General features: G+C 38.3%; 3 protein-coding genes and 1 long non-coding RNA gene across 15 annotated transcripts; 2 read left to right on the forward strand and 2 right to left on the reverse strand.

The window, feature by feature from the left end:
* The first annotated feature begins 921 nt into the window (after nucleotides 1–921).
* On the forward strand, nucleotides 922–3,059 carry rps26 (ribosomal protein S26). 2 transcript variants are annotated; one of them, XM_047807033.1, is made up of 5 exons: nucleotides 922–1,078; nucleotides 1,779–1,956; nucleotides 2,529–2,659; nucleotides 2,799–2,857; nucleotides 2,953–3,059. In XM_047807033.1, exons 1-4 carry the CDS (start codon nucleotides 1,076–1,078, stop codon nucleotides 2,832–2,834), a joined length of 348 nt encoding a protein of 115 aa, XP_047662989.1. In that variant the 5' UTR covers nucleotides 922–1,075; the 3' UTR covers nucleotides 2,835–2,857; nucleotides 2,953–3,059. The 2 variants fall into 2 exon arrangements, with proteins under 2 accessions (XP_047662989.1, XP_027026528.1); XM_027170727.2 differs by lacking the exon at nucleotides 2,953–3,059 and having other exon boundaries at nucleotides 2,799–2,888.
* On the reverse strand, nucleotides 2,529–14,188 carry ikzf4 (IKAROS family zinc finger 4). 8 transcript variants are annotated; one of them, XR_003444364.2, is made up of 10 exons: nucleotides 12,852–12,874; nucleotides 12,588–12,708; nucleotides 12,260–12,314; nucleotides 12,065–12,169; nucleotides 11,688–11,978; nucleotides 11,365–11,532; nucleotides 8,877–9,029; nucleotides 8,670–8,801; nucleotides 7,063–7,915; nucleotides 2,529–2,683 (listed from the first exon to the last, which is right to left on the reverse strand). XR_003444364.2 is itself a non-coding variant. In XM_027170717.2 (9 exons), exons 1-9 carry the CDS (start codon nucleotides 12,857–12,859, stop codon nucleotides 7,134–7,136), a joined length of 1,797 nt encoding a protein of 598 aa, XP_027026518.2. In that variant the 5' UTR covers nucleotides 12,860–12,874; the 3' UTR covers nucleotides 2,529–7,133. The 8 variants fall into 8 exon arrangements, 6 of the variants coding, with proteins under 6 accessions (XP_027026518.2, XP_027026516.2, XP_027026520.1 ...); XR_003444363.2 differs by having other exon boundaries at nucleotides 2,529–3,187; XM_027170717.2 differs by having other exon boundaries at nucleotides 2,529–7,915; nucleotides 8,895–9,029.
* Nucleotides 13,602–14,464, forward strand: LOC113658345. Its single transcript, XR_003444365.2, has 2 exons — nucleotides 13,602–13,741; nucleotides 14,113–14,464. It is a non-coding gene; the product is annotated as an uncharacterized LOC113658345 (long non-coding RNA).
* Nucleotides 14,465–16,699: 2,235 nt separating this feature from the next.
* On the reverse strand, nucleotides 16,700–20,210 carry dnajc22 (DnaJ (Hsp40) homolog, subfamily C, member 22). 4 transcript variants are annotated; one of them, XM_027170726.2, is made up of 4 exons: nucleotides 19,814–20,210; nucleotides 18,818–19,386; nucleotides 18,337–18,629; nucleotides 16,700–17,023 (listed from the first exon to the last, which is right to left on the reverse strand). In XM_027170726.2, exons 2-4 carry the CDS (start codon nucleotides 19,362–19,364, stop codon nucleotides 16,841–16,843), a joined length of 1,023 nt encoding a protein of 340 aa, XP_027026527.1. In that variant the 5' UTR covers nucleotides 19,365–19,386; nucleotides 19,814–20,210; the 3' UTR covers nucleotides 16,700–16,840. The 4 variants fall into 4 exon arrangements, with proteins under 4 accessions (XP_027026527.1, XP_027026525.1, XP_027026524.1 ...); XM_027170724.2 differs by having other exon boundaries at nucleotides 18,818–19,438; XM_027170723.2 differs by having other exon boundaries at nucleotides 18,818–19,438; nucleotides 19,818–20,204.
* Nucleotides 20,211–22,381: the final 2,171 nt, after the last annotated feature.

The raw sequence follows: 22,381 nt of genomic DNA on the forward strand, positions 1-22,381 counted from the left end.
ACCATAATTCTATTCCCTGCTTCATATCTATAAGTACTGCATCACCAGGACTATCAGTCATCACATCATCAGTATATGTTACACACTACTTCTGCTGTATAGTGTATAAAAGCATAATATTACACAATATTTTTTATCTGCACTACCATGCACTTCTCACACTTTATGTACATAACTGATCAGTCATATATTCTGTATTCATATATAATACTCATACTGTCTACTGTATCACATCTGTATTGTCTTGTATAGTCTGTATTTGTCTTGTATAGTCTATATTGTCTAGTATAGTCTGTATTGTCTTGTATAGTCTGTATTTGTCTTGTATAGTCTATATTGTCTTGTATAGTCTGTATTGTCTTGTATAGTCTGTATTTGTCTTGTATAGTCTATATTGTCTTGTATAGTCTGTATTGTCTTGTATAGTCTGTATTTGTCTTGTATAGTCTATATTGTCTAGTATAGTCTGTATTGTCTTGTATAGTCTGTATTTGTCTTGTATAGTCTATATTGTCTTGTATAGTCTATATTGTCTTGTATAGTCTGTATTTGTCTTGTATAGTCTGTATTTGTCTTGTATAGTCTATATTGTCTTGTATAGTCTGTATTTGTCTTGTATAGTCTATATTGTCTTGTATAGTCTTTGTCTTGTATAGTCTGTATTTGTCTTGTATAGTCTATATTGTCTTGTATAGTCTGTATTTGTCTTGTATAGTCTTTGTCTTGTATAGTCTATATTGTCTTGTATAGTCTGTATTTGTCTTGTATAGTCTTTGTCTTGTATAGTCTGTATTTGTCTTGCATAGTCTTTATTTGTCTTGTATAATATAATGTTATTTATGTCTGTACTTATGTCTGTCTGTGAGTCACAAACAGCTGGAACCAAATTCCTTGTGTGTGTCAACATCAACACACTTATCTAATAAACCTTGTTTTTTTTAGTCAGGCGGACACGATGGCTACCAAAGGGCCTTTGGCATGCAGAATGTGTGCGGGATGTAAAACGAGACGTCACACCCGTTTTATAAACGACGTAATACCACTTCCGGTTCTCTCGCGTGCCCCTTAAGTCAAGATGGTGAGTGTATTTTCTTTTACAGCAAATCGCAGATCGGATATTTCCGAACCATTTTAACATATTGTCGCTTTTTTTTTTTGGAGCCTAGAGTTTGTGAAATGAATATTTAAACATCATTAATTATGATTAGATGGTGCAGATCTATGATTATGTAGCACTAATGTAAGCGAGCGCGAGACCGGAAGCTGATGTGCTGCATCACTAGGGTTCTTTAGATGATTACAGATAAGCTGTAATAGCAGACCTTATGAATGCATTTATTTTTGTCAGGCTGGTGATACCAGTGTACATAAAGGTTGCTTTCTAAAGTCCTTTAGACTTTCTAATAACATCATATACCAAAGTGTTGTGTTCCTTTTGAACCACAGCAACCTGTCCACAGTAACATGTATTTTATTAGAAAGCACCACATCGTGTTTTGCTTTATTTTCTCTTTATAGTTGCATGTAATGTTGTGGCTTTTGTCCATGTGACTGACTGTTAAAATGCACTAATAATGTAGACACTTTATGTAAAAGAAAAAGAAAACCTGACTATATGGACTTGTATCTATTGACTGTCAGAACTAATTGCAGGTATTAATATGGTTAATTGGCGCATAAACCGCAGACCAACCTATCCCTAGGTGCACAGATTGTCTGATGGATTTGCCCTAATGTTTTCTAGCATGATTAACAGTCAACCTGTTCCCCCCCCCCAGACCAAGAAAAGGAGGAACAATGGCCGTGCCAAGAAGGGCCGTGGCCACGTTCAGCCCATCCGCTGTACCAACTGTGCTCGCTGTGTGCCCAAAGACAAGGCCATCAAGAAGTTTGTCATCAGGAACATCGTTGAGGCAGCAGCTGTGAGGGACATCTCAGAGGCCAGTGTGTTTGATTGTGAGTAAAACTGTGGAGCTATTTCACACCTGTCAATCCACAATATTAATAAAGACACTAATGATAATCTTCAGCTTAATCAAATGTCTGCAGATCTAATGCTAGTGACTGCTGTGTGTGTTTACTGAACATGCTTCAGTTATGTCCCTTTTAAATTTTCAGGGTCAGGCTGGTCAATATGAAATGTTATGAAAAAAAATAAATACAAAGTCATGATGGACCTTCTAGGACATTGTGATTATCGTTGGTACCGTAGACTTGTCAGAACTCTTCTATTACTTGCCATGAAGAGTTAGTTGATTTGTTGATAAGGGGTCTGTCTGAAATGTAGACAAAGGTTACTTATGAAGTCTGTATTCTGAGGCAAGTGCTGCAAATCTCTGGAATTTGTTTTATTTCTTTTCCATGCGTCATTTTTCTCCTGTATGTTTTTAGATAAACATTTGCATCTTGAGGAATTATCAATGATCACTATTTCACACACCGCCCACTAAAGTCAAATATGTTAAACCAGTAAATGATCTGAAGCTAACATCGTCTTGCTTTTTCTCTTTTGCTGTCTTTCTTACCAGCCTATGTGTTGCCAAAGCTGTATGTTAAGCTTCATTACTGCGTGAGCTGCGCCATCCACAGCAAAGTTGTAAGGAACCGATCGCGCGAAGCCAGGAAGGACCGCACGCCACCTCCTCGCTTCAGACCTGCGGTAAGTTTAACACAGACACACAGACTGGAGAGAAGTTAGAGAATCTGGATTTTGCTAGAAGGAATCAGTACATGTTAACTCTACAGGTGTGCTAATAGCTTCACTGACATTTCACACTGCTCATTTTGTTTTTCTTTAGGGTGCTGCCCCAAGAGTTCCTGCCAAACCCATGTGAATTGGAACATTTCGCTGATGTTTGTACGTAAATAAATAATACCCCATAAAACCATGTGGATTGCGTGTGGGGTTTTTTTTTCATTCTTTTTTTCTTTTTTTTTCACACTTTACAATAGGATAAAAGGTCTCCAAAGAAAAGGATGCATGATGATGCAATGATTGCAATGAAGAATTCTCAGATATTTCTTTTGAAAATGACCTTTTAAATAAATGGTAATTTGTGGCTTGTATATGTTCATCATGAGAACCTGCAGATGGTCCAGAGTCAGGATCCCACACTCTCTTTGCCACAGCCCAGGTTCAATTCCCAGGTAGGGAGCTAACCCAGCTATCTCAGCACCGGTCTCAAGCCTGGATAAAATGGGAGGGTTGTGTCAGGAAGGGCATCTGGTGTACAAACTACACCAAATCAAATATGTGGATCATGTGATCTTACTCAATGAATTTTTTTTGCTTGCTGGGCAGTTTGTCCTGGTATGGCTTTTGTAAAATTCATTACTATGCTACAGCCAAATCATCTACTTTAAATCTCTTAATATCTAAGAAATGATCACTGATTCCAAACATACACAAAGATGGCATAAAAAACTGGAAGGCTCCTCTTAATATTCAGAATGGTTAACCCTTCATGCCCATAAATGAAAAAAAAAAAAACGCAAAATATCCTGGTGTTGTGACTATGTAAAAAAAATAAATGTAGTCACAAACAGTTTAATCTAAATTCCAGAACACACTTGGCCAATAAACCTGATTCTGATTCTTAATCACAGTCTATGTACGTGGAGAAGTGGGATTAAAGCTGGCTGACTAAGTCAATTCCATTGTAGCGGTTTAAAGCTAAAATCATGATCTAATCCAGATCGGAGAATTTAACTTTTGACTACTGGCTAATTAAAAAAAAAAAAAAAACTTTTCTAAAACTGGCAGTAAATTGCATAATCAAATTTCCTTTGGTATGAACTATTACCCTTTAACAATATGTTAACGCAATTTTTAGGATAAAAGCACAGTAAATGTTAGGAGATTTAAGCAGTAGATGTTGCGGAGTAAAAAAAATAAGCTGAAATTATTCATACACTCCTCGTTGTGAGAATCTCATTTTATCTGTCCATCTAATATTTAAAGATTTTTTGCAAATGATGATATTCAATCATTTCACACTTTTCTGCATATCTCGTGAGTTCAAAGCTTAACAGCACAAAAAGCAAAATGGAAAACAATAGCGGAGATGTTTAAGTGGACAGGAGATACGACAAACATTACTTTATTGGACATGAAAAATTACTTCAACTGAATGCTGGGTCACTCCTTAAAAACAAAACCAAACAACACCTCTTAAAACCAACACACCTTTTTAAAGAACATGAGGCAGTTTTTTTATTTTAACAAATTTGAGGTAAAGAGTTTTTTCTTTGTCATATACATTTTTTTTCACAAAGCCTTTAAAAACATTGAGCCCAGGAGAAAGCCTGTAAGTATGAAAGGGAGTGTAACCCCTGCCTCACGAAAATGCTCACACACTCGCACTTGCTTGTGATGGTTGCTTCACAGTTCATTTAAAAATATTCATTTAAGTTCATCACACATAAGGGTCAGGGGGGAAAACCTTTTGAGGGGAGAAAACAGAGGCTGTGGAAGAGGAACATGGGGGAAGATTTGCAGCCGATATACAAGCTGAACAGTTCCAGATTTCCAGCAAAACAAATAAGCACACATGCTACCTTCTGACTCATACATACCATGTACTTATTTACATAAATTCATTTCATTAACCATTAAGTGCATTGTGAAGTATCATATATTTGATGTTTTGTTTCTTAAATATCTTCAAGTACATTTTTACGTTTGGTAGGAGGAGGATGAATTCTCTTCAGCTATGAAGGGTGCAAAGCTATCGACTTAACGTTGTAGAGGAAATACTGGTTTTGGTCTCGTTTAGAGTATACTTCAGAACTCATTCACTCTGGAGGCTTTCACTGGCATGAATCCAAACACACATTAAGATTAAGAGGTCTCCGGATGCATTTTAGCTAGCAGGAAGTCTAACACTAGATTAGGGGATCACACATAAGCAGGTTTGGGAAATAGCCGACCATCTTCACAAACGCTGAGTGACAAACATGCTACAACATCCAAGTATCCTTAAGCACTGTCCACGATTGAAAAGGCGGTACAGGAACGAACCTCAAACATGTAACTCTTGGATATTCTCAAAATTTGTTCATTGGTGCTTTATCTCACTTTGTGCAATAAAGGACTAAAACAGGCCACAATATCTTGCCAGGACGGTACAAAATTCTGCAATAATAATTTTACTCTTGTCCCGCAGCAATCTGTCGCCTTTGGGAATGAAGTGTACCGTGGTCATGTTATTTCGTATGCGACATGTTCACACAGGACAAGCGTACAGGATACAAGGCCAATAATTAAGGGCAGAAGCCACACAAACAACCAAGCACCGATTTTACAACACAAGGAGAATTTTTCTGCTCTGAAACCCTTTGTGACAATTCCTTTCATTAGGAAAATAGTATTTATAGAACTTTAAAAACAACACACTGTTTGTCTTTATAACCTACATAGTATCAAATTTGTACTTATTTTTCCTAAATAGCATTTTTATCAGAAGTCAGTGCAATCGAGCAATTTCAGAAAGCAAAAGAATATGTTCCAAAGCTCAGTCACCATTAAATACAGTAGGATCTCCTAAAGCCTTTAAAAAGAGCCCCACCAAACCTGAACCCACCCCACCCTATCCCCATCTGCCTGCCCAACCCGACAGCCCCAGCGAAAACACTCACATTTAAGCAGAGAGTTAGAAAAGTGCAAACCTCCTCCGAGGTATCAACCCCTCCTCATCATTCATCAGAGTCACAGAATGTAATATGGGTCTTTGTTTGATCTGCACCAGCAGGTTAAGGCTCCATTTACTGCGCTATGGTTTGTTACACCCGTTTGCAATCGCCTAGTGTGCAGCATTTAGCCCATTATATTGTGAACAAACGTACCTTATTAACTAAAGCTAGGCAATTGTTTCAACAACAGTTTTGTCGCACAGGCTGGATATAAGGGGGACTTCGTACTGCAAGAATAATGCAAAACGCTCCTCTATAGTCCTGAAGAGCAAATGCAATGAACTGTATCATCGCCACTGAGGTGAGGTCTTCTAGATAAAAACAACAATCGATTTCTGAGGCACAAAGGAAACCAGCAAGTCCAGGAACTGGGCAGGACCAAGGTTATCCACTGCGGAACACTCCAAAACTAAGGCAAAATTTTTCTTCAAGTTAATTTCTACTTAGAAGACATTTAGCATTAACAATTTTATATATATATATATATATATATATATATATATATATATATATATATATATATATATATATATATATATACTGTTTAATACCTTGCCTAATTTTTAAAACCACCTAATAAGCGTTGTGCCGTCTCAGGTTTAAAGACATGTTTTGTGGTGCCTTCTGAAACCACAACATTTAACAGCATACTCAATTCTACGAAATAATGCAGGGTTAATATAAAGCAACTACTTAAGGCAATGTGTGTGTGTGTGCTCCGTTTATATGGCTAACACACAAATCTCCTTTCTCTCTGAGTCATAGAGGCCTGCAGTTGGTGGTGCTACTTCGTAGTTCTTTCCTTCAGTCCCTTGTGTCCTCCCTGAGTCCTCTAAATTCCACAGACTTTAAAATTACCATAAAAGGAGTCCAAACACAAAGTCTGTACACTTTAGACTGTACTACAGCTGTGGATCTCATTTCACTCTTTCAGGTCACTCACACAATCTCACACACTCATCACAACCTGTAAAATGCAGTACAGAAATGCTGCTAGCAAGATTTCACTGACCCCTGCCTCCTGCTGCAGCATGCTAGAGCACCAGGTTTCTCTATCTAACCCAGAAAAGGTAAACCCCACTGAAGAAAGGCACTTCTAAAGCAAAACAGGTGCGTCTTGCCAAATGGATTGATTTGGGAGTTAAAACAGAGAGTGGGATTCGGTCCCACGGTTCTAATCAAACTCCTCTAAATTTGATTTCTTTAAGCACAGGCATTACTCCCTGTGCACCTGTGCCAGTTAGCCTTCAAAATCGAAAGCCTGCTGTTCACTAATACTTAAAGCAAGTGCTCAGTATGTCCCCCCTCCTCATCTGGTGCAGACCAAACTGGACTCCGTATCATCTGAAAGCAGCGTCTGTCCCTCCTTACCTTCTTCTTTCCCACTTTGAAATACCCGTCCTGCCTGCGTGCCAACCCTCCCACCCCTACTCCCAAGTGGTTCAGCCCACTTGGTGCTCTCCTCGGACGATGTGCGAGGAGAATTCGTAGCGGTCCTGGCTGCGGTGGCCGCAGATGTTGCATTCGAAAGGCTGTCGGAAGCCATGGCAGCCCATGTGGATGGTGAACATGACGTGGTCCAGGAAGAAGATGCGACAGTGCTCACAGCGGAACGAGCGCACTGGCCGCCCCTCACCGTCCACCACCTGCACGGCCAAACTGGACGAGGGTGGAGAACGAGGGCCCCCTTTAGCCAGTAAGCCCGGTCTGTCTCGCTCCCCTTCCTTTTCTGTTTCTTTGGCGTGACTAGGACTGTGGCGCTCGCGTCCTCGATGGTTAGCAGCACCAGGGCCGATGCCTTGCTCCTCTGTCGTGCTCTCGTTATCTGTGGAGTCCTGGCAGCCATTACTGGGTGAGGCACCGTGGCTGCGACCTGAGGGCACATCTTCATGGCCCTCGCCTGCCTCTCGGCCTGGCAGTACCATGTTGATTCCCCCTGCACAGTTCAGCCGCTGGCCTAAAGGTGTGATGTGGCTATAGACAGAGCTGATGACAGGGGTAAACTCGGACACACAAGCCGGATGAGTAGGAGGCAGGCGCAGAGAGCGAGGAGACTCAACCTCTTCGCTTCCACCTCTTGGAGTGCGGAGGTAGTGGCTTCCCATAACAGCTAAAGCAGCAGGGTCACTTCCAGCATGAGAACCCATCGCATCCCGTTCTTTCTCCGGGCTGGAGTTGATTTCGTAAGGTGCATCGGACATGTTCAGGCGCATGTGCTTTTCTCCTGCACAGACACAGCCATGGCTAAAATTAAGCATTTAAAAATTCACAAAAGTCAACTGTTGTTCCTGTCTAATTCTTAAATCTAAAAAGTAGAAAAATATGATGAGATAAACATAATTATCACCTGTATGTACCTCACCCATTCAGTAGAGTGAACTAAGCATGACCTCTGTGACTAGCAGCCTCACTATTTGCGTTGTGACATCTTACTTACTTTTGAACATTTTTCACATTGTATGATTCATCACATCTTAGGACATGCATTATATAGTTTTAGAAGGAGAAATACAACCCCTAGCTATAATCAATAACATATAAAGAAGAAATATCATATTCCAAACACTTCACTCACAGTCTAACTGCAAAATCTACTTGATATTAAAAACACATTAGAACACACACGGACATTGAATGACATTGATATGAATAATGTTTTACCAAAAAAACAATCATGTTTGTTAAATTACAGGTTTTGATTTGTTTAAGCACCCAAACAGTTCTCAGTAAAAAAATCAAATGTTCCTGATGAGTATTGGGTGGATGTTTAAACAAAATGTTTCAGGGATGTTGGAGGAGCCTCATGATTACACAGTTTACATGGAATTTGACACTAGTATTACACTTTGGTTATATGCCGTGTGGCTTTTACTTGACATCGATATTGCAGAAGCCATTATTGCATTTAAGGATTAACCAGAAGATTAGAGTAGTCTGTCTAATATAAACCCACAAGCGATGGACTGAACGAAGCCTACCCAGAAACTTTTGAGGTGTGGAGCGCTTCCTTTTAGTGATGCTGTTAGCCACCCGTTCAATGAAGGTCATCTTTTCTGACAAGGGCTGGATCAGAGGATCAGCCATCACATCCATGTTACGACATTCCTCACCTGCACAAGGGGTGACATAAGAACATCACTCACAAACATATATACAGCAGGAGTCTGGAGTTGTTTATGATTTACCCTGTGCAGACTGCGTACTGTGGGCAGGCTGGTGGTCCAGACTCTGAAGGTAGCTGTGGCAGCGCTCACGATGCTCCTCCAGTGTGCTCTGCTGCTTGTAGCTGCGACCACAGTAACTGCACTTATAGGGCTTTCCCACAGTTGGAGAAGAAACTGAAAGAATGCAGAATATGACAATGCCTGACAACAAAACTAAAGCCTGTTCTAAAAAAAAAAAAAAACTAAATTGTTCTAATGTTTTGTCATTCTTGATTATGGGGAAATATAGAATTTCCACATAAACACTACCAAATCAGTAATGCTAATGTTTAATGTGTGTATGTTTAAGTTATTGTTGTTTGCCTGAGAAATTAAAGCATTAGAATTTATGGATGAAATCATCTTTCAAATATTTACTGCACAGGTTGTACATTCAATCAAGACACGAGGTCTTAAATTACAAAAAAAACTTATGCGCGCTTTATTTTGCTTCAAATGCAACAAACATAACAGCCTTGAAAAATGCTATGAATGTACTTCATTTTAACACACTGCTGCTCTATAATGGGAAAACATTTCATTCATGAATCTGCATACAAATATTTCTTTTTTGTTGTTGTTTGTTTTGGCAATGTTTTGCAAAGTTCTTTTTCTGAACATTTTGCAACCAATAGCACTGAAATATTCACGATCAATGCTGTGGATGAAAGTAGCGTTGAAACAAGAGACGGAAGAACCTGTCAGAAAGACAGCCATCTTTGCATCACTCTACCAAGCAGTCTGTTATGTTGAAGCCAGATACATTTTAGCAAAAGAGGCAAAAAATCAACTTTGCCTCTTTTGCCAAAATGTATCTAAATCACTCTCTGGTTATAGCAATATATTGTTTGATGAAGCCAAAGCTAAACTCTTTGGCCTGATGCCAAATAATACATCTGAAGAAAACCAGGTGCTGTTCACTACATGCACAGCTTTGTCTGTCCCTAAGGTGAAGTATTTTTGCCTGATTTGGCTAGAAAAAGCCTCTGTGTTTCCAGACTTCTTTAATGTACCTATGATGCCATTCTCTTTACACTGTGGAGCTTCTGTACTAGAACAAATTCCTCATATGTAAAAACATACTTTGCAATAAAAGATCTTTCTGATTCTGATGAAAGCCTCTGTGTTCTTCGGGAGCTTTAAAATGGCAGAAAGTTCAATACCTCGACAATTCTGTCCCAGGGGTTTACAGAACATTTCTTTAATCTCATATCTTGTTTTTTTTTTTTGTTTTTTGTTTTGCTTTGACATACACTGTGTTGATTTGTATAGGTAGGTTGTATAGCCGTAACAGAGGGTCTAAATTCTTATGTAAATAATATTGCACATTTTTAAATATCATTTAAAACTCCTTGCTACATGAATATACTATATAATTCTGTAGCTGCCTACTGTTTTTATTTAGTATTTTGGTCAAAATCTATTGATAATTGCTAAATCTACTTTACTATTAATAAATACTAGAATACTAAAAACAATAGTATATTTTCGTTTCAGCTACTATTTGGTCTGATAGTGAAGAGAATAAACAATTTTTCCGAGCCACTTTATACAAGAGTGAATATTGTACGTTCCAATAAAGTAAAAAAAAATCTTTTACTAGAACTAGAAAATGTTTTTTAGGATTTAGAACTAGAACTAGAACTTTTCTACCGCTTATCCGAACTATTCTCGGGTCACGGGGAGCCTGTCCCTATCTCAGTCGTCATCGGGCATCAAGGCAGGATACACCCTGGACGGAGTTAGAACTAAAACTGTTTTTTGTATTTTGGTCAAAATCAATTGATAATTGCTGAATCTACTTTACTATTAATAAATGCTATAATTCTAAAAACTATAGTGTATTTTCGTTTCAGCTAGTATTTGGTCTGATAGTGAACAGAATAAAAAATTTTTCCGAGCCACTTTATACAAAAGTGAATATTGTACGTTCCAATAAATTAAAAATAAAAAATAAAAAATTTAACTAGAACAAAACACTTTTTCTTCACTTTCCTCAAAATGTATGAATGTAGCGTTTTTCATCAATGATGTTCGACATTAGTAAAAATGATGAGATAAACAAGAACAGACAGTTGCGTCATTTCAGAGAATTTAACACTCGGCTGTCATTTCTCCGAACCATGCCATACAGAAGAGCGTTAAAAAAGTGGCCTGCTGCACGTTACCTCGAGAATGTGCCTCAACATTTTGAAAACACAAGCAGGATATCCTGTTTTCATAATATTCTAAATGTCACGACTATATGACTAGAATATTCTGTGAGGTCAGAAATAACCCGCAAAATTCTATCCTAAGGCAGAGCGGCCGAATCTTTGAAGGGATTAATCAGGCAACAAATCAATAGTACATTCCCACACAGGCGACTCATTATGGCCAAGACTTTAAAGGGTTTCAGTGCTACATTAAAAGACATGATTTCCTCACAACACATCTAGGTGCCTTGTCTGTGTTGTGTGTGTTCACTCACCGGAGTGTGTGCGGAGGTGTCCTGTGAGTGCGTCACGGCGGCGACAGGCATAGTTACAGAAGGGACATTTGAAGGGCTTTTCACCAGAGTGGAGCTTGATGTGGCGCAGCAGGTTGCCCTTCTGTGTGAAGGACGCACCACACTGGTTACACTGGAATGGCCGCTCACCTATCAACCGTTTTTGTAGCAAAGGCACCAAGATTAATCTCACAATAGGACATTTGCAATCGAAAAAGCAACACTAATAAACTAATATGACTGTATGTTTAAAATTTTGCAAACTATAAAGTGAATATATGTTTAAACAATTGTATGAATCTCACCTGTATGGCTGCGTTTATGTACCATCAGAACATTAGGGCCAATGCAGATCATCCCACATATATCGCACTTTAATTTCCCATTAGGGAGCCGAATAGGTCCAGGGGAACTGCTCCCTCCTTGACTGAGCATTCCTCCACCCACATCTCCTCCAACCTCTCCACCAACCTCCTCTGCAATGTCACCCTTATCCTGCTTCCATCCTTCATCCCTTTCTCCTCCTCCTCCTCCTTCTGCAAGTGGGGCACTACCTGCTTCTTCATCGCTGTAGAGCTCCACTTTGATGGAATTTGCTGGACAGAGAGCAGAATAAGCTCTTCACAAACAAGGTCATTGCAAGCAATACACAAGTACAACAGTCTGTAGCTAGATTACGGACCACTGACGGAGCGACTGGGAGAGGAGTGCTGACTGTTGGGCGTGCTCACTGTGGGACCCCTTAGCCCTGCGAAAAACTCCCTTTCTGTTGAAGAGTCTCCGCTGCCTGCAAAACAAGCATACAAAGACATACAAATCAAATGATGCAACCAAGCAGAGAACTGTACCAGATTAAATCAGCAGGAGTGCTTGGTACCTGACATGTAAGAACGGCCATTGCAATCGTCAGCATTCATTCTCACACCAGCTGCCTGGAAATGAAAAAAGAATCCACAAGAGATCTGAGCAGTTTGATTTTATCAGCAGTAGAACAACTGCTACAAAATATAGTTATAAAATCACATTACTCTCAGATGACTTGGGTCTAGAAGTTTCAAGACATGGAAATCTGATTAGTCTGTTGATTTAAACCTTATAATCTTTTCGTCTCTTCTCAGCAACAAGAGAAAAGCATTTTTCATACTGAGCCTTTTCTATATGATTAGGCAATTTTTAAATTCCTTATCAAAAATCCTAAATCCTACCATAAGTAAATATCTCCTAGTTTCAATCACAGACCCAAGTCTCTGCATAATACCGAGATCTTTGTCATGAAAAATACGAAGAAGCAGGGTAGTACGAGATGCCCTCCCCTTCATATGTGACCTATCAAAGAGCAGAGTGAGAAATAATCAAAAAGAAGCCGTTTATTACAAGACGCCCTCCCCTTCAGGTGTGAGCAAAGAATTAAACAGCAGATCTGAAAGAGCAGAGCTGAATGTGGCAAGCAGATATTCACAGAAACTTACCTTAGCATACAAAAAATATTCAGTCTCATTCACTGAGCTGACACCATCTGCTAGAATAAATAGTATGATTACTATATAAGAAAAAAGGGGGGGGGGGGATTTTGTCGGTTTAGGTTTCTGGATTAAACTTGAGATCACGTAGGGAAAAGAATCTTGATCTTAATCTGATCTCTGAATGACTGATCAGTGATTACAGATTAATTCTTTTCTTCATTCTACAAGTTCCGATAGAACTGCTGTGCGTTTGTCATCTCAGGTGTTTATATCAGGTAGCATAGTATTACTAGAAGTGTTGATGCATCTTACGATCTGTGTGCCATTTTTCACAATCTGGGATTAATGATAAATTGCCCCAGGTGTAGTGTGTGTGCTTATAGTGCTCTGCGATGGACTGGCATTCCATTGAGTGTACAGTCCTGCCTCATGCACAGTGGCCCCAGAACAGACCAGAATAAAGTGGATACTAAAAGTGAGTGTTTAACTCATGAAGTTAACTCCAGAACACAGATATGACGATACTGGAGTGGCAAAGACATGTAGGTTACAGTGATTCAGAATCCCAGCTCTTGGATGTAGATACCTTAGACAGAGAAAAAAGCGCCCAGATTTAGAAGAACCACAAAACTGTTCACACTTTTGTAGACAAAAACACCAGTAACATGTGTCACGTCCGCAGCACCTTCGCTGACATTCTGGCTAAAATCCAAATAACTCCACATGGGACGTATAGTGCACTACGTAAAGTGTGGAAGTCGTTGTTTAATAGCCTACGTAGTGGACTTGCATAGGGAGCAGGGTGCCATTTGGGATTCAGCCCCCCGTCTGGTTGAGCCGTAGCAGCTAGCTTTGAAAGCTAAGGAGCTAACAAAACGCGACAGAGCAGAAATAAGGTAAAGGCATGTACAAACTGACAAAACAAACCAAGATAATAAACGTGATGAGCTGTGTGAATGAAAAGACCTGATAATTACTGTGAAAATGCACGGTATTTGGACGTGACAAGCTGAAGCTTAATAATGTTTCTCAAGAGCCCGTCGGCGTTGCTATGGCAGCCACCACTCGCCAGATGCCGTTTAGCTTAGCTAACGTTAGCCGGCTACATAAACTCGCTCAAACACACCATAAGCAGTTAGTTTAATCACCTAGTGTCACCTTCCGTGAACCAGCAGTATAGCACGCACCTGTTGAATTATTTTCCTTACCTGGCGATCGACTCTGGTTGCTGTATTTATATAACAGGAACACTATTTGTTTTCTCCAGCGAAGGCAGCATCTCCGGGATCTTTACCTGAAATCCCAAACAACTTCCGGGCCTGTGCTGGGATTCAGACCTGACTAATCCAACTATGGAATTCACGATCAACAAATAATCACACTGAGAGCATCGATCCTTTGTTTTGAGCGTGTGGAATGGACGGGATGTGTCGTAGAGGTGGCAGACGTTAAGTAAGGAATAAAAAAAAAACACAACAGGGTGCTGTTTTAGTAAAATAATCAACGACGGTGTCGAATCCCAAATGCATTATTTTCTTATAACAGCACATCATGAACCGTTTTGTATCTTTTACGCCACCGACATTTTCCTACGAATACAAATTTGATTTGTGAATGAATGTCATGTCATACTTTTTGTCCGTTTATAGTTACATTACATTAATATTGTGGAACGTCTGTGAGAGTTAACTAGCTCCTGATGTTGCTGGTTAGAACAATGATCATTCTCTCACCAGCCTCTATTTGTTTCGCTCTCATACTTAATAATACAAACAAATGCATCTTGTCGTTTTACAAGTTCTAAGTCCTCTATTCTGGAGACTCTTCCTGACAGAAAACCTACTGACCATTCAAGATTAATATCATATAAAAATTCAAGATTAATATTAGATGTATTAAAATGTGTTTGTATTTATCCCCGATGAACAAGTCTCAGGTGACTCGGGTGACTGTGGTGAGGAAAAACTCTCTTGAATGGTAAAGGAAGAAACCTTGAGAGGAACCAGACTCAAAGGGCAACCCCATCCTCATATGGGTGACACCGGAGGGTGTGGTGATAAATATACAATCTGACAAATGTTGTATTGATGAGATTGTTGTCCTCGAAGACCACATGGAGTTGGTGTCTCCTCTTTAGTATAGCGGAGTCCAACTAGAGCTTTTAAATCTCTAGACGTCTCAGGATCCTCACAGAGTCGGCCTCATCTCAGTGGAGGTCCAAAATCTTCATGGCGATGTGCTGACACTGGAGAATTTTTCCATAAATGTTAAATAAGCTTTACCTCACAGAAAGCTTAGCCATAATGATTTTACACTTTTTTTGATAACCATATATTTTTCGAACTCATTTATTATTCATTTTATGTAGATTGTCCACCATAGCCTGTTAATAAGTTTTTAGTACAGAAACAGTTACCTGTGCATTAATATTAATTGATACAACAACACTGCTGTTAAATCTGTGCTCTTAGAGAATGTTAACAAATTCCGTATGATCAATCAGATTTGAGGACTGAACAGTGCTGTGGTGAAAATTCATGTAATCAAGCTACTTTGATATTATGTAATATACACATTAATGTGCTAAAGTGCCTAAATTCTGATGAGAAAAACATTGCTCTGGCATTTATTTTAGTTCTCGATGTTGATATCATGGAAAGATAAAAAAAAATTATTAAATGCACATCGACTTGCATTCTATAGTTAAATGTAATGAAATATATCAGCTTTTATAGCATGTAATATCAGGTATAAGTGTGTAAATAGTGATCAATAGTATATATATGGGATATTCAGTATGATTTTGATAGCAGTTAACTGCACACATACAAAGCACTAGATTCTGCTGGAGAAGGCTGACAAAAACAGAATTATAATGAATTACACTGTAAGTAATACATAGTAGTATTTTGCTTTAGGTTCTGTAACTTTAACTCAACATTAGGTAGTTTGAAGGCAAAAAGCTGCACATCTTGTATTATAAACAAAAACTGTGTGTTTTTAGACATTTTCTATACATACTGTAATAGTCTACATGTATACAAGTATCTAATTAATCTTTAAATTATAATTCATAAAATATCTTATGTGCAACCAAAAAAATTATAACATGTTTTAATATATAAACTATTATAAAATATTATACATAATAATCTAAAATATTTTAATGAAAAACTGTTTGTTTGGGAGGCTACTCATCTAAACTGAATGAGAAAATGAACTTGGATGCAGGAAATTATTATTGTTGTTGTTGTTGTTGGTGGTGGTAGTAGTATAGGTAGTAGTATTAGTAGTTTTTATGCAATAAAAAGCAAGCAGTAGTATAAAAATATTTTAAAAAAAAATCTAAACTGGACATTTACTATATAAATAATGTATACCTATCTTTGATTGACTGGTTGCAGTAGTAAATCTGCTTCATTAAGTTTGTTTGAATAAAAGGCATCTGCTAAATGATTTAACAGACAAATAAAGACAGATCATCTTTTTTAAGTAATGCACCAATGGGCAAATCATATTTTCTCCAAAGAGGCAGATTTGGCTGAATATTTGTTAATTCATTCAGTGAGACGTGGGTGCAAGAGAAACACTCTCAGCTGTGTTTTGTATATTGTATATGACTGGGATGTTAATAAAGCTCTGCTTGACTTGACATCAGTCATTGTTTAATCCTACATAGGGCCAAACACATACAGAGATAGCCTAAAGTAAATTTTGAGTCACGAAACAGCCTTACCAACATGTTTTGCAGAAGTGGGAGGAAACCCAAGCATCTGGAAGAAACTCACATAGACATGGAAAGAACACTCTGTGTCACAGTGCTGCCCAAAAAAATCATTCAGTGTGAATACAACTTTGGGTTGTGATCAAAAAAATACAGTGCCTTTATTTTTAAATATAATACGCATCAGCATGTAACTTTTATGCAATTACACTCCATAAAGTACACTTTATAACCTCTGGATGGCAGACTACACCAGACATGCAGTCTAAAGTCATTTCTTGCTTTGAGGCTTATGTCTGTGGAGCAGTGTCTCATATGCATCATTGATTTTAATGAACATCTCTTCTGCTTCTTGTTTCTTGTTGGGGTTCCGGTCTGGGTGCCATAATTTAGCAAGCTCCCTGTAGCTGTGAGCAATCTCCTCCAGCGTGGCTCCCTCAGACACTGACAGCACCTAGAACAGAGGAGAGAACTCAGACTTTGTACACCTTAAGATATTTATAAAGGAAAAGAGAGTGCATAGGTTAATGGAGATTATTTATATAACTTTCAGAAAGAAAATTGCAAATTTTAGACGACATTTTGTTGCTATAAATACAATTTATTTAGTCATCTTAATGTTGTCCTTGAGTTATGCAAACTGAAAATATTTGACTTTTTCTTCTTATTCTTATTTCTTTTATTATTCGTTAATTCCTTTATCATTAATTATGTTTACCTTCTGCTCTGTGTTTATGTTCTGTAAAGCTGCTTTGAGACAATGTCTATTGTAAAAAGCGCTATACAAATAAACTTGAATTGAATTGAACTTGTCTATTACAGATAGCAGAAAAGGTAATAAGGTAAGACATAATAAGGTAAGAAAACTGTGAATGTCCTTTAATGTGTAATGGATTTTAATCGAGGATCTATAAGAAGGATTGTGAAATATCTGTAGAAAAACCTATTATGCCCCAGCACTATTGATTATTTAATTATAATTGCTACCAGTAAGACAAATCATGGATTTAGTCCTGTATTAATTATAATATTTCTATTGTATCTATAGTTCCTCAGGGAGTTTTATTCCCAGGCAGATACTCCACATAATTTGAAGCTAATAATAGAGGGGAAAGGTTTTTGTAAGGAAACTTGGAAAGAATGGAAAATAATAGAAAAACTTTCAGGGCTTTTTTTTTTTTTTTTACAGTCAGTAAATTTTTTTGTCATGGGAAAGTCTTCAGGACAGAGGATTCTGTGCTGTCCTGTTTCTCGTTGGCATAAAAATCTGCATCTTTTTCGTCTTATTAAGTTATCACATTAAAATAGAAAAAAAGACAGTCCGGTGAGGGCATGACTTCTCTAGCTGCTTTAAAAAAAAATTTTGTTGTACATGAATACATGAACCATTCCATACCATAGAACATGCTGCTATAGAAATATGATCAATGTTTCCTTTATAAATATTCAAATTTGATGGATAAAAAAGTTAGTTCTCAGTTAGTTTGCTGTAGTATGTCTGTTGTTCCATGCACATTTTCACAATCCATATATATGTACCTGTGTGCTAGAGCAAAGAAAACACTAAAACATGCAGAGCATGGGTCCTCCAAGAAATAGCACATTAAAATACAACCCAGTTCCTTTCTTACTTCATACCTGCTGAGGGTGTTTGAGCACCAGCCTCATAAATCTGGATCTTTAGTTTGTGCTTCAAGCTTAACATGGGCTTTGAGATGAGATTTAACACAGTTGATTTGACATCTAAAACAGTTTATTTGGCCTCACCTTCATTGCCTCAATCTCTCTTTTGCTGTATTCATTGAGAAGTATTTCCAGAACCTTCTTCCAGCTTTCCTCATAGTAACTTCCTCCAGTCACTGCACACAATATCCGGTATGGCAACAGCAGAAAGAACTCCACAACCCCTCTGAGCCAAGGAACGAACCAAAACATGTCAAGAAATGCTGCCACACAGTCTGAAATGTAGTATAAAGTAGCTGTTGTGTTGTGAAAAATGCAGTATCCCAGAGGAGCGGAGAAAGCCAGCAGAGCTATGCTAAGGCGATAGACACGAGGTCCTAGGAAACATAGAAATAAAAATACACTTAACAGTGACAAGAAGAATGAAACATCACAAGAACACTAATATGTTTATTTCTCACATTACAAATGAATTAAATTATATATTGTATTTTGGATCAGATATTGGATATATATTGGATCAGATATGCGATTTGGATTGTGTTTGTATGTTTATACGACCAACCCAGTGGCTCTGGTGGAGATCTTGCATGTTGAGGAGGTTTAAACTTTCTATGCTGTGCGGCAGTGACACTAGCTGCTATGCTGATGGGAAGAGGTGAGAGTTTGCTGCCGTAGAATATGGCCGAGGTCATGATGCATGCAGTGAGAATCTTCTGTGGGTCAGAAGTTTGTTGACCAACGCAGGACACCAGGTGAACCCCTGCACCAACACTCAATGGCAGCACAAGCAGGTAGAAGAAGTTCAGAGAGTTCAGACTAATCAAAGCAAGTGATCCAAAGTAAATGCCAACGCAAACCTGGCCAGCAACACGAACCAAGCCAACTGGTGGAGGATTGCCGGATGAGCGTCTGACTTTCTCAGTCTCTTTGTTAGCTTCGCTCACGTAAGCTGGGATTCGGAAGAACTCTCTGAGCCAGCCGAAACCAAAACCACCCAGAGTGAGTATCCACAAGAGAGCATGACTATCCCTCCTGAGGTACAGGTGATGAAGTCCCAGTGGGCCTCCCACTGCCCAGAGGGCGTAGGTTGTTATTAGACTCTTAGGCATAAGAGCATCTTAAAAATTTCATCTAGCAGAAGAAAATACTTCTCTTCAATGATAAGAAAAATTTTGCTAACAATCTGCACACAAAAAAACAAAACAAAAAAAAATGCTAAAGTAATATAGTACAGAGACCTCACTGTGAAGTCAAAGCTTTATTAATGCTTTTTTTTTTTTAAACATTCACTTAGTGACATGACTGATGGTATCTGCAACTATAACTCAACACAACCTGTCACATTTGACTTACTCTGCCTAAGAAAGAAAGCACTTTGACTTGCTAAATAAAATCAGGATAAATAAACCACTACAATAACACAATTACAAATGTAATAACATGACATCAACTTCTACGTCAACTACTGCAAACAAACATAAATTATTATCTCCCAACTACTTGTAATTTTCAGTAAGTTTATATGTAAATATATTTTTCGAGTCACGAGTCACAATACCTACGTGTAGATGGATTGTAAAAATGGCCAGTGTCTTCCTTCAGTTTCACAATTGACTGAAATATAATTGCTAAAATAATACACGTGGATTCAAATTTGCTCAGGCATATACAAAGACAAAAAAAAATGCAGTGAAAAGTCTAGGAGTTTCTCCCACAAATCTGCTCCAAACTCGCCTGAAATGGACACCGTCCATATTGGTGTCAAATTAGACTTTGGACTTTGGAAGATGAAATTGCAGCAGTCTTTGTAATGTTAACGTAATACACCCTTACTGATCAAACATTAAAGGTTTGACAGAACTCTGTACATGAATATCAAACTCTTTTGCTGAACTATTAGGCTGTAAACAGAAGTAATACACAACACATTATACATTGATTAAACTAGAGATCAGCACTATTCAAAACACAAGAGAAATGGTTTTTTTTTCTTATTTTTACAAACTACATTCAGGTTTAAATTCAGTTTTTTTTTTTTTGTCTGGAGCACCCCCTTTTTTTTTGCTTGTCTTGATACTTTTATTCAAATAGTTATCTTGTTTTACTTTTAACACTTTCCAGCAACATTCATTCAGTATTCTGGTCAGGCTTTTGGTGGCTCTGGAAACTTCCACTGGAGGAAACAAGGTAACAATTATTTACACCTCAGGCCATTTAGAGTTACTGACTGATCCATTGTAATGATTTTGGATGGTGGGAGGAAATTTCACATCCTGGCAATCCTAGCGGATTTACATCCTGGCGGATTCTTTTTGTCGACTTCAGTTCGGCTTTTAATGCTATAATTCCGGAAATTCTCCACTCCAAACTCCTAAGGCTCACTATACCCACTTCCATCCGTCAGTGGATCACCAGCTTCCTGACAGACAGGAAACAACAGGTGAGACTGGGAGGTGCCAGCATTCTCCCTCTACACTGATGACTGCACTTCAAGTGACCAAACTGTTAAATTCCTGAAATTTGCAGATGATACTACGCTCATCGGTCTCATCCAAGATGGCGATGAGTGTGCATACCGGCAGTAGGTGGAACGGCTGCTATGGTGCAGTCAGAACAGTCTAGAGCTAAACAGTCTAGAGCTAAACACTGTGGAGATGATGGTGGACATTAGGAAAGACCCCTCAACACTACTCCCCCTCACAAGACCTGAAATGGGAGTGCAACATAAACTCCATCATCAAAGAGGCCCAGCAGAGGATGTGCTTTCTACGTCAATTAAGGAAGTATGGTCTGCCACAGGAGCTGTTGATGCTGTTCTACACTGCAGTCATTGAGTGTGCACATCCATCACCATCTGGTTTGGTGCAGCAACAAAACAGGACAGGAACAGACTGCAACGCACAGTAAAAACAGCAGAAAAAATAATTGTGTCCCCCTGCCCACTCCCCAGGACTTGTACGACACAAAACCAGAAACCGGGCAGGAAAAATCACCACTGACCCTTCGCACCCTGGACACAACCTCTTTCAGCTCCTCCGTTATGGCAGGTGCTACAGAACTTTGCTTACTAAAACTGCCAGACACAGGAACAGTTTCATTCCCCAGGCAATCACCCAGATCAACTGCTTTATTCACTGCCTCATATCTATATGTACTGCATTATCAGGACTGTAAGTCATCAAATCATCTGTATATATTACACACTACTGCTATATATTGTACAAAAAGCATAATATTGCACAATATTGTTATTTGCACTCCCACACTTTATGTACATAACTTATCGTTCCTTTCTATATTCATATTTAATACTCATTCTGTCTATATTGTATCTCATCATCTGCATTGTCTTGTATAGTTTGTATAGTATTGTGTTATTTACAATATGTATGTACTTTTTGACATCACAAACAGCTGGAACCAAATTCCTTGTGTGTTTCAACACACTTGGCCAATAAACCTGATTCTGATTCTGATTCTGATGTGACATGCTGCCTAACATCATCATATTAAGACAATTTATGGCAATATAAAAATGATTCTGAATTCCCAAAATGACTACATTCTGCACAAAAAATGGTCCAAAAGATGAGCAGCATATTGGAAATGGTAATGGCACAAATGGTAAACAATATGCTACCTTATTGCAGACATGATTAAATTCCTAGTCCCATTTACAGTCCCATCAAAAACTATTAGAATGTCACAGTCAGAGTTCTTTTTTTTTTTTTTTTTGCTGTAAACCAAAGACAACTGGGTTTGAGGTTAAAAGACGGATATGAAATAAGAGTTTAGGATTTGAAAATTAGTTCAAGATGTGCTTGAGATGTGTTAAATAACCTAAGAAGTGGAACCTTTTGCATCAGTCCATCCAAATTTTAGGTTAGCACAAATAAAGGAACTAATATGTCTTTAAGTAAATTAAAGTAACAATGACATAGAATTGCATATCTGTTGCTTGAAATAGGTTTATCATGCCTGTCACTCACTGACATTACAAAATTGTTGGTTTCTTCTTTTGTGATGCTTGTCCACACTTTTACCACTGCCTTTTAGATTGTTTCGACAAAAAAAAATGCTATATTAACTCATGAAGTGAAACCAACCGACAAATGCCAAGTGTAGA

The sequence above is a fragment of the Tachysurus fulvidraco genome, chromosome 23, assembly GCF_022655615.1.
Source record: "Tachysurus fulvidraco isolate hzauxx_2018 chromosome 23, HZAU_PFXX_2.0, whole genome shotgun sequence".
In the NCBI taxonomy this organism is placed as follows: Eukaryota; Metazoa; Chordata; class Actinopteri; order Siluriformes; family Bagridae; genus Tachysurus; species Tachysurus fulvidraco.